The sequence below is a fragment of the Amblyraja radiata genome, chromosome 27, assembly GCF_010909765.2.
Source record: "Amblyraja radiata isolate CabotCenter1 chromosome 27, sAmbRad1.1.pri, whole genome shotgun sequence".
NCBI lineage: Eukaryota > Metazoa > Chordata > Chondrichthyes > Rajiformes > Rajidae > Amblyraja > Amblyraja radiata.
The window spans coordinates 27444215-27460061 of NC_045982.1; the positions used below are offsets into that span (position 1 = coordinate 27444215).

A 15847-nucleotide genomic window follows, 5' to 3' on the forward strand; every position below is an offset into this window, starting at 1 on the left:
GCCTTCCCGTTCTTGCCACCAAAGTGGACAACCTCACATTGATCCACATTATACTGCATCTGCCATGCATCTGCCTACTCACCCAACCTGTTCAAATCACCCTGCATACTCATAGCATCCTCTTCGCAGTTCACACTTCCACCCAGCTTTGTGTCATCTGCAAATCCTTCTTCTAAATCATATTGTATCAAAGGGCCTGTTTCCATAGAGAATCTTGAAACTAAACTAAATGCAGTGCTCCAAACAGTTCTGGTCTCATATTATGAAAAGCAAATTGAGGCAGTGCAGAAATAAGACAATATTTCTTGAGCATCACTACTCAATTCTGGCATCACTCTAATCATGGCATATTGAACATTGAACAGCCATCTCAGATGTGTTAACGGTAAATAAGAAGTCTGAGGAGGTTGTGGAAGCTGATGTGATGGCAGTGTTTACAAGGCATTTGGGCGGGCAATGAACAGGAGGAATCATGTTCGGCAGTGGGGGTTGGTTTGGATCGGCAACATGCGCAGCATACACTGTCAGCTGTGCTCTACTGCTCCCTGTTGCATGTCCCATGTTCCCCCTGAAGCACGCAAGCTCCTGCCAGGCATAAACCTTCAGAAGCCAGACCATTGCTGGCTGTGTGGCTGTGACTGACTTTAGACTTTAGAGCTACAGCTTGGAGACGGGCCCTTCTGCCCACTCAGTCCGTGCCGACCAGCAATCACCCTGTACATTAACTTACAAACACTAGGGACAATTATACAACTTAACAAAGCTCATTAACCTACAAATCTGTAGAATGAGGGATATGTAGAACGTAGAAAACCTACGCTTGAGAATGTACAAACTCCGACCAGTCAGCACTCGTAGTCAGGATCGAACCCGGATCTCCGGCACCGTAAGGCAGCTTCTCTACCGCTGCGCCACCGTGCCGCCACCTGATGTTGCTACTGAGTCTGTGCTGTAGAGGCTGGGATACAAACTCCACAGAGGGACCCGCGCAAGTTTGCTGTTGAACTTGTCACTGAATCAGTGCCATTCGGTACAGAGATACTGTAGCCTCTTCAGCCCAGTGAGTCCACACCAACCATCAAGTACTCACTTGGACTAATCCCATTTTTTTCCTCCACACATATCCCATCAACGCCCCCTCCCCGTCACCCACACATATACAGTGGCCGATTTACAGTGGCCAACCCGCACGTCTCTGGGATGTGGGAGGAGGTAGGAGCGACCCATGCTGTCGCAGGGAGAACATGCAAACTCCACACAGACAGCGCCGGAGGCCAGGATCCAACCTGGGTCTCTGGAAGTGTGAGGTAGCAGCACTACCAGCTGCACTACTCTGCTGCACAAATCCCGGCAGTAACTGAGGCTTGGGTTGCGATGCCAGAAGACTGGAGGGGTGCCAACCACTGCCACTGTTTATAACAGGTAGTAATTACAGGCCGGTTATTTTAACTCCAGTGGTTATAGAAGTTTGGAATCCATTCTGAGGGACTTCACAAATCAGTCCCGTGTGGCATGTTGGTTGAAAATGTTGGCCCTTGCTTTTTGGTAAATGTGTTAATAATTTTAACAAGGATGTAAGGGCACGGGAATGAAATTTGCAAACGAGATATAAAAAATGGCTGCGAGGCAGAAACTTTAGACTTCAGGAAGATACAGATGGTCTGACCAGTAAGGTCGAAAAATAAAATGTAATCCAGCAAAGTGTGAGATAATGCCATGGGGAGGTACGTACAACTAGGCGATGATACAATAGATGGGAAGATTCTGGGCAGTGTGGAGAGGCAGAGTGCTTGTCCATAGATCCTTCAGGGTAAAAGTGCAGTTCAACAAAGAATTAAAACAAGACATTCACAATGCTTTCAGCGCTTTGCAGAATCTCAGAGTTTGTAAGAGCAGGGAAGTTATGGGAGAAGTATGCAGGATATTATTGAGGCCGCACCGTGTGAACTACATATGGATTCTGTTGCCACGTTACTGGAAAGTGCTTGCACTGAAGAGGGTGCAGAGGAGGTTTGCAAGGACGTTGCCAAGACTGGAAAGATGTAGCTAGCTGGCAGAGAGATTGGATAAGCTTGTCTTGTTTTCTTTGCAGCAGAGGCATACAAAGAAACCTAGCCTGCTGGAGAAAATAATGAGAGGCCCAGGGGGTGAGATTTTTCCTTAAAAGTGAAGTAAAAAACAGTCAAGTCATTGGTGGGATGGTTTGTGGGGCGATGAGGGAAGTGGTTTCAGCCAGAGAGGACGTAGTGTGATAGGAACCCGCTGCCTGAGGGTGGGAGAGACAGAAGGTCTCATCGCATTGAAGCAGTACTTGAATGTGTATTTGAAGAGCCATTATCTGTAGTCAGCACTGAAATATGCCACTGGCCCAAGGTGCCTTTTAGCAATCAGAATAGAAACGATAGAACGAATGGCCTCCCAGGCTATGGATTTTCCATGATTCATTATCTGAGATGAACTTTACAGTGTGTCGCTGTCAACAGTATTACACAGTACAACCTGTGTACGCTTTGCCCTCGATTAGCTCCTGCCTGAGAACTGCCCACAGACACGCACCAACCCAGGTACGCTTAGCGGCATGACCTGGGTCCGGTAAATCATCAAATCCCATTTCCTCCTCCACAGTCTGGGATTCTGCTGGATTTCTAACAGCAGAGCGGGAGTTGTAGAATCTTTCTCTTTGGTTAGGAGACACCTTTCGATGGTATGAGATCAAAAGAAGTGCTATATGGGGAGGCACAGCGGTGCAGCTGGTAGAGCTGCTGCTTCACCGTGCCAGGGGCCCGGGTTCGATCCTAACCTCGGCTGCTGTCCGTGTGAGGTTTGTACGCTCTCCCGTTATGCCTTTGACCCTGCATCAGTACACTGTGCACGCCTCGACTGTAGTCATGTGCAGTCGATTGTAATCATGTCTAGTCTTTCTGCTGACTGGATAGAACACAATAAAAAAACATTTTGCTGTGACTATAAACGAAACTAACTAACGTTGTGGGTTTCCTCCGGAAGCTCCGGTTTCCTCCCACATCCCAAACACGTGTGGGTTAGTAGGTTAATTAGTTTGTGGAGAGTGGATGAGAAAGTGGGATAACATCGAACTAATGTGAATGGTGCGGACTCGTCGGTCCTGTTTCAATGATGTATCTTCTAATCAGTCAATAAAAATGTAACTGGTGCAGAATGGGGAGGTATTATGTGGTCAAGGCACAGTGCAGTTTTCCTCATCTTGTTCTTGGTTGGAAAAGAACCAATATCCTTCTGATATTGCATGGTGTACTCTTAGACATGGGTCAAAGTAGGTTTGGTACAAAAGGAAACGAATGTGGTCAGTTTTGGTTTCCTTAACTAGAGAAGGATGTCCTTGCCATTGTGAGAGTGCAGGCTGGTTCCTGAGATGGCGGCTTTGCTGAATGAAGGGTGAGGAGAGTTGGCTTCCATTCTCAAGCATTCAGATGAATGGGAGAAGAATAGTTGACACAATATTCTTGATGAGGGGAGGGCGATTCCCCTGGACAATGACTCTGGAACCAGAGGCTCAGTCTCAGAATGAAGGGTCAGCCACTAAGCACTGGGATAAGCAGAAACCTCTTGCGGAGGGTGGTGAATCATTGCACTCCTGTACTCTGGTGCCTCAGGCGTTCTCTGAGGTAAATTGCTTTCCAGATGTGAGAGGATTCATGGGAATATAGGTCTGTGCAGGTGAATGGAGCTAAAGTAGATGCACAGCTTTGACCACAAAGTACTGTAGATGCTGGAATCTTGCATGGAACGACAAGTGCTGGAGTAACTCAGAGGGGGTGAAGAAGGGCCCCGATCCGAAAAGCCACCTATCCATGTCCTCCAGAGATGCAATCTGACCCGCTGAGTTATTCCAGCACTTTGTGTTCTAGATGAACAGCTTGCTGAATGGTGGCGCTGGCTCGAGGGACCAGATGATGCACTCCTGAACTCATTATTTGATTATTTGTTTCAGAAAGAACTGCAGATGCTGGAAAAAACGAAAGTAGACAAAAATGCTGGAGAAACTCAGGCGTCATCTATGGAGGAGAAATAGGCGAAGTTTCAGGTCGAGACCCTTCTTCAGTCCGAAGAAGGGTCTCGACCCTAAACGTCACCTATTCCTTCACTCCATAGATGCTGCCTCACCCGCTGAGTTTCTCCAGCATTTTTGTCCACATTTGATTATTTGTGTTCTGTTTGGCCTGGGCAAAACCAGCGACGAACTATGTGGTCATAGTGTCATGGGGCATAAAAGAGGCCTTTGGCCCCATTTATCCATTATGTCGAAGATGCCCCAACTAAGTTAACCCCATTAGTCTACATTTGTCCCATATCCATCTAAACATTTCCTATCTATGTACCTGTCCAAATGCCTTTTAAATGTTGTTGCCGTTCTTGCTCTGGGCAAGAGGTGGACGTTCGTTATGTACTTCATGAACTGATGCCAATGTTTTTTCCGCGTTCCAGCTACGGACATTTCAATTGAAGCAGAGAAGAGTCTGGACCGGGACGAGGCAGCCGAGGAAAGGCCGATCAGGAAGGAGGAAGCAGAGATAAAGCCGGTGAAAGAAGAGGAAGCGGAGAAGAATCCAGTCAAGGATGAGCCACATCCTCCCTCATCCAAACACCCCGCAGCAGGCAAGAGCCCTCGGACAAAGCAAGGTACGGCCCACCTGCTCCTCACCATCTGTGCAGGAAGGAACTGCACATGCTGGTTTAAACCGAAGATAGAAAAAGCTGGAGTAACTCAGTGGGTCAGACTGCATCTCTGGGGAAAAGGAATATGTGACGTTTTGGGTCGAGACTCTTCTTCAGTCTGAAGAAGGGTCTCGACCTGAAATGTCAGCTATTCCTTTTCTCCAGAGATGCTGTTTGACCCGCTGAGTTTCTCCAGTTTTTTGTGTCTATCTTCACCATCTGCGTTTGTGTTTGAAACGGGGCAGGTTAGCCTGCAACGTCCTGCGGCCATATTGGACGTGGCAGTAACCTTTCATAGGTCATTGTGAGGGTACAAGAGTTGACGAGAGCTGCCTGTTCCCCAACCTGAAATGGACGGTATCCCTTGTGATTCAGCAGGGAAACAGTGGCATTTAGTGCGATTGAAGGCACTTCCCTTTGCCATCCATGTCCCTGATATCCATTGGGTGAAGTTTAGTGATCATGCTGCCTGTATTTTTTTTTTTCATACAAAATGCATTTATTCAGAACAAACAAAAATACAAAGTAGTAACACGATCAAAGAATGCCTATATTGGCATTTTTCAAACAAAGTTATCAAATTAAAACATTAACATTTTTATCAACAATACATTCGACCTCCCGCGGTGACCAGAGTTCACGGAAGGCCTCCAGAGTTCCCGTGGACACCGCGTGTTCCCCCTCCAGGGACACGCGGGCACGGACGTAACCCCGGAAAGGTGCGTGTATTGGGAGTGGTAGTACTGATGGTTGAGGTTTACATTTATTATTGTCACGTGTACAGTGCACAAAAAAGCTTTGTTTTGTATTTTATCTCATCAAATCAGATAGTATAATACATAAATACAATCAAGTCAAGCTCAAGTCGAGCAAAGGGGAAGATACAGAGTGCAGAAAATAGTTATCTTATTTGTAGCGCATCAGTTCCATAGACATTGTCCAATGTCCACAATGGGGTAGAGGTGGACAATGGGGCAGCACGGTGATGCAGCAGTAGAATTGCTGCCTGCCAGTGCTCGCAGCGCCGGAGACCCGGGTTCGATCCCGACTACGGGTGCTGTCTGTATGGAGTTTGTACATTCTCCCAGTGACCTGCGTGGGTTTTCTACGAGATCCTCGGTTTCCTCCCACACTCAAAAGACGTACAGGTTTGTAGGTTAATTGGCTTAGTATAAATGTAAACTGTCCCTAGTTTGTGTAAGATTTGAGGGTTAATGTGTGGGGATTGCTGGTCAGCGTGGACTCGGTGGGCCGAAGGGTCTGTTTCCGTCCCCTCCCCTCCCCTGAGCAACATTGTCACTGCCTCTGACAGCAGCTTCCTCTCTTCTTCTCTCCCTCTCTCCCTCTCTCCCTCTCTCCCTCTCTCCCTCTCTCCTCTCTCCCTCTCCCCCTCTCCCCCTCTCCCCCTCTCCCCCTCTCCCCCTCTCCCCCTCTCTCCCTCTCTCCCTCTCTCCCTCTCTCCCTCTCTCCCTCTCTCCCTCTCTCCCTCTCTCCCTCTCTCCCTCTCTCCCTCTCTCCCTCTCTCCCATAGTTCCCTCTCTCCCTCTCTCCCATAGTTCCCTCTCTCCCTCTCTCCCTCTCTTCCTCTCTCCTCCCTCTCTCCCTCTCTCCCTCTCTCCCTCTCTCTGTCTCTTCCCTCTCCCCCCCTCTCCCCCCTCTCCATCTCTCCCCCCCTCTCTCCCTCTCTCCCTCTCTCCCTCTCTCCCTCTCTCCCTCTCTCCCATCCTTTCACCCTTCCTCCCTCCCTCCCACTCTCCCACCCTCTCTCCCACTTCCCTCCCTCTCTCTCTCCATCTCTCTCTCCCTCTCTCTTGCCCTCTCTCATCGATCCCCACCATCAGGCCACTCCTCCTTCTCGCTGTTACTGTCGGGCAGGAGGTAGAGAGGCCTGAAGTCCCACACCACCAGGTTCAGGTACAGCCACTTTCCTACAACCATCGGTTCCTGAACCGACCCGTACAAACCTAACCCAATCTCAGCAACAGAACCCTGTGGACCACCTCTTGTGTTACCATAGACTTGTTTTCCAGTTGTACTTTGCACTAATGTCTGTTTTTTTTGCAGTCTTTGTTTCTGTTTTGCATTTCCTTGTGTATTTTATGTTTTTGTTTGTTGTCTGGGTCTATGTGCCTGTGTTGCTGCTGCAGGCAATATTTTCATTGCATCTGTTCCTCACTGTAAGACCAAAAGACATGGGAGCAGAAGTAGGCCATTCGGCCCATCGAGTCTGTTGCAACATTCAATCATGGCTGTCCTTGTGCATATACGAGAATAAACTCGACTTAAATAATTTCCCTCTGTCCCTGTTCATTGGTCTTGTTGAAACCGGTGCACACCTCCACGCACCTCTCCTGTTCCGTTGTTTGGTGCCTGGGTTAACTCATCCCATTTCTCTCTTCTTCCATTGTGCCCAGTCCAAGCTGCAGATGTTCATTAAAAACACACTCACACTCACGGATTATCAGACAGTTCATAAAGTCACAGCCAATAAAACATAGGCATTCTGGTCCTTATACAATTCTTCCTTCAATCCCAAAGACCGACTGTTCCAATTAGAAAAACAGAACAAAACGACATTATTAGCTGAGTAAATAGGAGCTCAGTTTGAGCATCATTTCCCATTGACACCAACATTATAATTCTGCTTTAAATCAGAGAGAGTTCATATCAATACTGCATTTACCACTATTTAAATGCTGCTGCCTCAGTGAACCATGGTAAATAAGTAGGCTAGTATTCAATTTTAGTTTTTTAGAGGTCGTTTTAGAGATAGTTATTTATTGATTGCAAATTAGTTCATATCCAGAGGTAAACACAAAATGCTGCAGTAACTCAGTGGGTCAGGCAGCATCTATGGAGGGAATGGACAGGCAATGTTTTGGGTCGGGGCCCTTCTCCAGATTGTTTGCAGTAGGGGGGAGAAAGCTGGTAAAGAGAGGTGGGCGCGGGGCAAGGCCTGGCAAGTGATAGGTGGATACAAGGGTAAGAGGGTTGGATATTCAGAGATGATTTTCTCAATGGTTACATTTTCTCAGCACCCAAGCTCAAGTGTTCCCAGAAATGTTGTCTGCCCATTCCCGCCGCAGATGCTGCCTGGCCCGCTGGGTTGCTCCAGCACTTTGTGTTTTGCTCAAGATGCCAGCATCTGCAGTTCCTTTTGTCTCCATTAAATCCTTGTCCTCATTTAGAACATAGATGAGAGTACAGAGCAAGAACAGGCCCATCAGCCCACATTATCTATAGGAACAGTTCATCTTTCTGCATCGTAAACTGTGCCCATAATGGATTCTCTTTTCCCCATCTCTCCTTCCTCCGTCTCCCACTCACGTCTTATCCTCTCAACTATCACCCATTCCTCTCGCCCCACTCTTTCTCTGTCACCTCACACCCTCTCCCTTGATTCCTCTTCTTTTTGCTGTTGCTCTTCCTTTCAAACCCACTCTTGCCTTTCCGTTTATGCTGGCAGAGGGTATAAAGGAAATTAGAAATGTTGGGTAGTAACATCACAAAAAAACAAATCAAGGGTTATGGAGAGAAGGCAGGGGAAAGGGGTTCGGAGGGAGAGATAGATCAGCCATGATGGAATGGCGCAGTAGACTTGATGGGCCGAATGGCCTAATTCTGCTCCCATCACTTATGACCTTATAAAAAATATGTTTTTATAAGGAAGCAAGAATAGGAGCGGACGGAGCAAGAAAAGTGAGTGGCCTTTTAGATAACGGAATGCAATGAGTGGAGGGTGTGTGCTCCTGGACAAATACTTGGCTTCTCTCTTCTCAGAAAGGCATGATACTTTCATTGTGTTTAAAGAAAAGATGTGTACAATGTATTTGGAGCATTGCGTGCAATTTGGAGTATTGTGTGCAGTTCTGAATGCCCCATTACTGGAAGAATGTGGAGAGTGCAGAGGAGGTGTGCCTGGTCGCTGCCTGGATTAGTGGGTATTAGCTACAGGGAGAAACTGCACAAACATGGATCGTTTTCTCTGTAACACCGGAGGTTGAGTGGGGATCTAATAAATGTATCTAAAATTACAAGAGGCGTTGATAGGCCTGACAGTCAGAACCTCGTTCCCAGGCTAGAAGTGTCAAAGAGGGCCTAGCTTTGTGAGAGGGACTAAATGTAAAGGAGATTTGGGGTACAAGTTTTGTTTTAGACTGAGGGTGGTGAGTGCCCGGATTGCACGATCAGATAAGACAGGGGCTTGAGGCTTTTACAAAGGCACATGGATATGGAGAGACATAGAAATTGTGAAGATTAGTTGAACATCCTTGATAGGAGTCGAGGAGACAAGACTGGGTGAGGAAGGTGAGGGGCATCGTTTTCTTACAGGGGTAGGCGGGACTGAGAGGCATTTTAGGTTAGTTTACTATTTTCACGAGTACCGAGTTACAGTGAAAAGCTTTTTTTGTTGTGTGCTATCCAGTCAACGATAAGACTATACATGATTGCAGGTACTCAGAATTGCTGGGGAAACTCAGCGGGTGCAGCAGCATCTATGGAGCGAAGGAAATAGGCGACGTTTCGGGCCGAAACCCTTCTTCAGACTGATGGGGGGTGGGGGAAAGAAAGAAGGAAAAGGGGAGGAGGAGGAGGAGCCCGAGGGCGGGCGGATGGGAGGGTGGGAGGAGACAGCTAGAGGGTTAAGGAAGGGGAGGAGACAGCAAGGGCTAGCCAAATTGGGAGAATTCTATGTTAATGCCAGAAGGACGCAAGGTCCCCAGACGGAATATGAGGTGGTGTTCCTCCAATTTCCGCTGTTGCTCACTCTGGCAATGGAGGAGACCCAGGACCGAGAGGTCGGATTGGGAATTGGAGGGGGAGTTGAAGTGCTGAGCCACCGGGAGGTCAGGTAGGTTATTGCGGACTGAGCGGAGGTGTTCGGCGAAACGATCGCCCAACCTACGCTTGGTCTCACCGATGTAAATCAGCTGACATCTAGAGCAGCGGATGCAGTAGATGAGGTTGGAGGAGATACAGGTGAACCTTTGTCGCACCTGGAACGACTGCTTGGGACCTTGGATGGAGTCGAGGGGGGAGGTGAAGGGACAGGTGTTGCATTTCTTGCGGTTGCAACGGAATGTGCCCGGGGTGGGGGTGGTGCGGGAGGGAAGGGAAGAATTGACGAGGGAGTTGCGGAGGGAGCAGTCTTTGCGGAAGGCAGACATGGGGGGAGATGGGAAGATGTGGCGAGTGGTGGGGTCACGTTGGAGGTGGCGGAAATGGCGGAGGATTATGTGTTGTATTTGCCGGCTGGTGGGGTGAAAGGTGAGGACCAGAGGGACTCTGCCCTTGTTGCGTGTGCGGGGATGGGGAGAGAGAGCAGTGTTACGGGGTATGGATGAGACCCTGGTGTGAGCCTCATCTATGGTGGCGGAGGGGAATCCCCGTTCCCTGAAGAACGAGGACATTTCCGATGCCCTGGTATGAAATGTCTCATCCTGGGAACAGATGCGGCGTAGGCGGAGGAATTGGGAGTAGGGGATGGAGTCTTTACAGGGGGCAGGGTGGGAAGACGTGTAGTCCAGATAGCCATGTGAGTCAGTGGGTTTGTAATGTATGTCGGTCAGGAGTCTGTCCCCTGCGATGGAGGCATGATTGCAATCCAGCCGTCCACAGTGTACAGATCCAGGATAAAGGGTGTATTATTGAGTGCAAGATGAAATCCGATAAAAATTGTCTCCAATGAGGTAGATGGGAGGTTAGGACCGCATTCTAGCTGGTTGACAGCTTGGAAGAAACTGTCCCTGAAACTGTAAGTGTGCAATTCAAACTTCTGTATCTCTTGCCTGATGGGAGAGGGGAGAAGAGACTGGTCCTTGATGATGCTGCTGGCCTTGCCGAGGCAGCGTGAGGTGTAAACGCAGTCAATGAAAAGGAGGTTGGTTTGTGTGATGGTCAGGGCTACATCCACAATTCTCTGCAATTTCTTGCAGTCTTGGATGGAGCTGTTCCTGAACAATGCTGTGATGCATCCGGATAAAATGCTTTCCGTGGTGCATCCGTAGAAATTGGTGAGTGTTGTTGGGAACATGCCGAACTTCCAAGAAAGTGGAGACGTTGGTGAGCTTTCTTGGCATTTATTGTGAAAGATCAGGTTCTGATGAGTAAATTCTGGAACAAACTCTATTTCCTTCTTAAAATCTTTCGCCCCTTATGACGTTGATGGAGGCTTGAGGAAGACATTGGAAGAGCTGCCCTCTGGGGGGGCGTGCTGGCAAGTGATAGGTGGATACAGGTGAGAGGTAGGGGGGGGGTTAGGAAGCTGCATCATGCAGATCGGAGGAATTGGTTCCCTCATGGGAGAGATGCTTGAGTCTGTTTTGGTCTCTGAACATCATTGCAGTGTGCTGCCTTAACATCACCCTGTATCTGATGCCAAGCCTCAAAACCTGCACAGCATGTTAACTGGCCCAGCCCCCTCCCCCTCCCCGTCTCCGTCACCTCCCCCACCCCATCTCCTCCCCGTCACCTCCATGACCCCCTCCACCCTCCCTCGCCCAACCCACCCCTCCCTATCCCCTCCCTCTCCCTCTCCATTGCTTCTCCCACCCCTTCTCCTTGCCATCCCCACCCTCGCCTCACCCAGAAGAAAACAGTATGAGACAAGAAGGATTGAAGAGTTGTGAATTGTGAGACTAGAGGAAGGATTGTAGGTGGAGGGGGAGGGGGAGGGGGAGGGGGAGAAATAGGTGCAGGCCCAGGAGGCACAAGGGAAGGAGAGAGGAGGGAGAGGGGAGAATGAGAGGTAGAGGTGGGGGGGGAAAGGGGGAGGGTTGTTATGTTACCTAAAATTGGAGAATTCAATGTTCATACTGTTGGGTTGTAAGCTACCCAAGCAGAATTCGAGGTGCTGTCCCTCTAGTTTGCATGTGGCTTCACTCTAGCGTGTATGACCTCTCCTGGGCCTAGCACATACATGACCTGGCCTGGCCCAGCACATGGATGCAATCACCAGTCCCTCTACTATCTTTAAAGAGGTTTGGTACGTCACCGAATACTCTTAAAAGAAACTTCTACAGATGCACTGTGGATAGTATCCTGACTGGTTGTATCGTGGCCTGGTACAATAATTCCAACACATAGGAATGCAAGGAGTTGCAGAGAGTGGTGGATCCACCATTGGCACAGCCTCCTACACCATCAAAAGCATCTACATGAGGATGTCTACAGAAGATGGCATCTATCACCTAAGATCCCACCATCTGCGCCATGCCCTCTTTTTGCTCGCAGCAGTACAGATGCCTGAACTCCCGCACCACCAGGCACAGGAACAGCTCCTTTCCTGAACAATCAGGTTCCCATCACCCAGCCCTTCCCTCCAGAGATGCTGCCTGTCCCACTGAGTTACTCCAGTGTGTGTGTATAATATTGACATTGTTCAGCTTGGCCTTGTCCTCACTGCTGCATCCGACCACCCTGGGTTTAATCTCACTGTCGACTCTGGAGCCGCCTCTCTGAACTGACACTCAAGAACAATACTGTTGTGAACGCCATCATATCCTGAATGAGCACTTTAACCCATTCTGCGTGTGTCGGCCAATGTCCCTTTCTGTGTAAGATCGACACAAAATGCTGGAGTAACTCAGTGGATCAGGCAGCATCTCTGGAGAAAATGGATGTAAGGAGTAAGGAGGTTTGAAGGATTTCATATCCAATTCTATTCCTCGGTGTTAAAATAAAAGAAGATAGAACAGTCCAGGAGAGGAGCAGGCCCTTCGACCCACAATGACTGCAGAATGTGATGCCTTTAAACAAATCTCCTCTGCTTGCTATTGATCCACATCCTTCCAATCCCTGCATATCCATGTGCCTATCCAAAATCTTCCTCAACACCACTATCACATGTGCCTCCACCACCGCCCCTGGCAGTGCGTTCCAGGCACACGCCACCCTCTGTATTAAAACAAAAATGCCATGGACATCTTTTTTAAAACTTTACCCATCGCACCATGAAGTACTGGACATTTCTACCTGGGAGAAACGTTCTGACTGACTACCTTATTGACAGCGCTGCCAACATTGGGTGAGAGTTGGGAGTGAGAAATTGCGAAAGACCAAGCCCGAGGGAGTATAGTGTCCCCCTCCCATTGGTACGGAACATTTGCATTTTTTCAGCTTGAAATTGTGCAATATGGTGCATACTGCAGCGAGTCTTTAAAATTACACTTGAATGCAATATATATGCTTTAAACTGGATAGGAGCGTTTTTGAAAGGGGGGAGGCTGTGCGATCACTGATCACTGGCCTTGGGGGTACCCGATGAGGGAGTGGAGCAACCGAGTGGGGAGAGGGTGTGGAAGAAGGGTCCCCCCCCCTCCCAGGGCAGGAACCTTTTTGAAATTTGATGTATTAAAATCATGTTTTACTGCACTGGAGAAGTATGATTTCAATGTTTTTAGTATGAAGTATTTTTAAGAGGTAACTTTTTAAGGGGTAACTTTATCCACACAAAGGGTGATGGGTGTATGGAACAAGCTGCCAGAGGAGGTAGTTGAGGCATGGACCATCCCAACATTTAAGAAAAAGTTAGACTGATACATGGATAGGACAGGTTTGGAGGTATGGACCAAAAGCAGGTGGCGTAGCTGGGACATGTTGGCGGGTGTGGGCAAGTTGCACCGAATGGCCTGTTTTCACACTGTATCACTCTATGACCACATTATACCTCCACCATGCATGAATGCTTCAAAATCAAGTGGGGGAGTTTTATTGCCATATACTCAAGCATAGAAACATAGAAAATAGGTGCAGGAATAGGCCATCGGCCCTTCGAGCCAGCACTGCCATTCAATATGATCATGGCTATTCATCTAAAATCAGTACCTCTTTCCTGTTTATTTCCCCACATCCCTTGATGTCGTTAGCCCCAAGAACTAAATGTAACTCTCTCTTGAAAACATCCAGTGAATTGGCCTGCACTGCCTTCTGTGGCAGAGAATTCCACAGATTCACAACTCTCTGCGTGAAGAAAGTTTGTTCTCATCTCAGTCCTAACTGCCCCCCCCCTTTATTCTTAAACTGTGACCCATGGTTCTGAGCGCCCCCAACATCGGGAACATTTTTCCTGCAGTTACAGTAAGTGAAAATCTAGCAGGCAAGCAGGATGCTTTCTCCAACCACCCCCATTTGAAGTCCACTATCTTCCACCGTATCTACCCAGTGCTTGGTACTTACTTCCAGCAGCCACTGGTTGTCCTCCAGGATGCACCGAGCCGCAGCCTGATCCATGCCGGTCACCTGGGCGAATTCGGCACAGAGACTCTCACGGCAGCGGCGCAACGCTTCAACGCCTCCGACGGCCCGGGACTCTTGCACTGAGGCTGCTCCATGGCCGGAGCTGCAGTGAGTGACTCGCCAGCCCGGCAAACACTCTCCAGCCCCGCTCCCCGTCCGCATCTGTCCCCGCCGCTGCTTCCGCTTCCAACACCCGCGGCCCATGCAGTTGATATGAGTTTTGAAATTTTCGTTGATCACAGAATTTCTCACAACAGAGCGAGAGAAATTTGTGATCAGCGTGAGAATTTGGTGAAATGCGTGATTCTCACGCTCAATGCATGGGAGTTGGCAGCTCTGCCTCTCTATCCCCCTCCCCCCCCCCTCTCTCCCTCCCCCCTCACTCTCCCCCTCTCTCCCCCTCTCTCTCCATCTCTCTTTCTCTCCCCTCTCTCTCCCTCCCACCTCACTCTCATCCCCCTCTCTCCCCCCCTCTCTCCCCCTCTCTCCCCCTCCCCTTCTCTCTCTCTCCCCCCCTTCTCTCTACTCTCTCTCTCCCCCTATCTCTCTCCCCCCTCTCCCTCTTCTCTCTCTCCATTCACGCCCCCTCTGTCTCTCCCCTCTCTCTCCTCTCACCCCCCTCTCTCTCCCCCACTGTCTCCCTGTCTCCTTCCCCTCTCTCTCTCTCTCCAACTCCCTTTGAGAGTCTGTCCCTTTGGCACAGAGACTCTCACGGCAGCGGCGCAACGCTTCCGACGGCTCCGCGGCCCGGGACACTCGCATTATCCGGAGTGCTCCGTGGCCAGAGCTGCAGCGAGCGACTCGCAGTGCCGCAAACACTCGTCCGTCCCGGCTCCCCGCATCTGTTCCCGCCGCTGGTTCTGCTCCTATCCCTCCCGCAGCCCCTGCTCTCCAACACCCGCGGACCATGCAGTTTATCCGAGTTTTGAAATTTTCGTTGATCACAAAATTTCTCACCACCGAGCGTGAGAAATTTCTGATGAGCGTGAGAGTTTGCTTGAGGGCGTGAGTCTCACGCTCAAAGCGTGAGAGTTGGCAGCCCTGTTATCGATGTCACTTATAACTTTATACACTTCAATCAGGTCTCCCCTCAACCTCTGACGTTCCAGAGAAGGCAATCCTAGTTTGGAGGATTGTTCACCCGAAACGCCGCCCATTCCTTCTCTCCAGAGACACTGCCTGTCCCGCTGAGTTACCCTGGAATTTTGTGTCAGTCCTGGTTTGTACAACCTTTCCTTTGACCTGTACTCTCCAATCCAGGAAGCATTCTGATAAACATCTCCTGCACCCACTCCAAATCCTCCACACCCCTCTGTAATAAGGCAAACAGAAATGTGCACTAATAAATATATATATATATATATATATATATATATATATATATATATATATATAAGGCCTTTTCTTGTCGGCAGATTCCAAAGATATTTCATTATGGATGTGGGTAACAGAATGTTATCCAGTTTCAGGATGCGAACTCAAAATCTCTGTTTCTTGTGCTTTCAAAGACAAACCTATTGAGCTATTTTGGTGACCAAATAGTAAATAGGCTCTTCCTGCCGTACCTAGCCCAGTTCCGATCTATTAAAACAATTCTTTGCAGAGGGGGGGGATGTGTTTCCTGGAATCTAGAGCCAAGTTGTCTACGTGATCTGTGTCTTGGTTTAATTGGGACGAGAAGGGTGGGCGAGGCTGTGCAAGTCCCAGTCACTCGTAGTAATGTTCATAAGGTCATGTTCATAAGTGATTGGAGCAGAATTAGGCCGTTTGGCCCATCAAGTCTAATCAGCCATTCAATTATGGCTGATCTATCTCTCCTTCCTAACCCCATTCTCCTGCCTTCTCCCCGTAACCTCTGACACAAGTTGTTTGTGCCTCTCGGCAGCTTTTTAAATGGACCCTGTGCTGCCCCCTT

At 49.0% G+C, this 15847-nt stretch overlaps 1 protein-coding gene across 4 annotated transcripts in view; it reads left to right on the forward strand.

The window, feature by feature from the left end:
• The window catches only part of map7d1 (MAP7 domain containing 1), a 185238-nt gene that overhangs the window by 105555 nt on the left and 63836 nt on the right, over positions 1-15847 (forward strand). For all 4 annotated transcript variants that reach the window (XM_033045441.1, XM_033045442.1, XM_033045443.1 and 1 more), the window contains exon 2: positions 4465-4659. In XM_033045441.1, coding sequence (XP_032901332.1) covers positions 4465-4659 — 195 coding nt within the window. The remainder of the gene's footprint in view (positions 1-4464; positions 4660-15847) is intronic.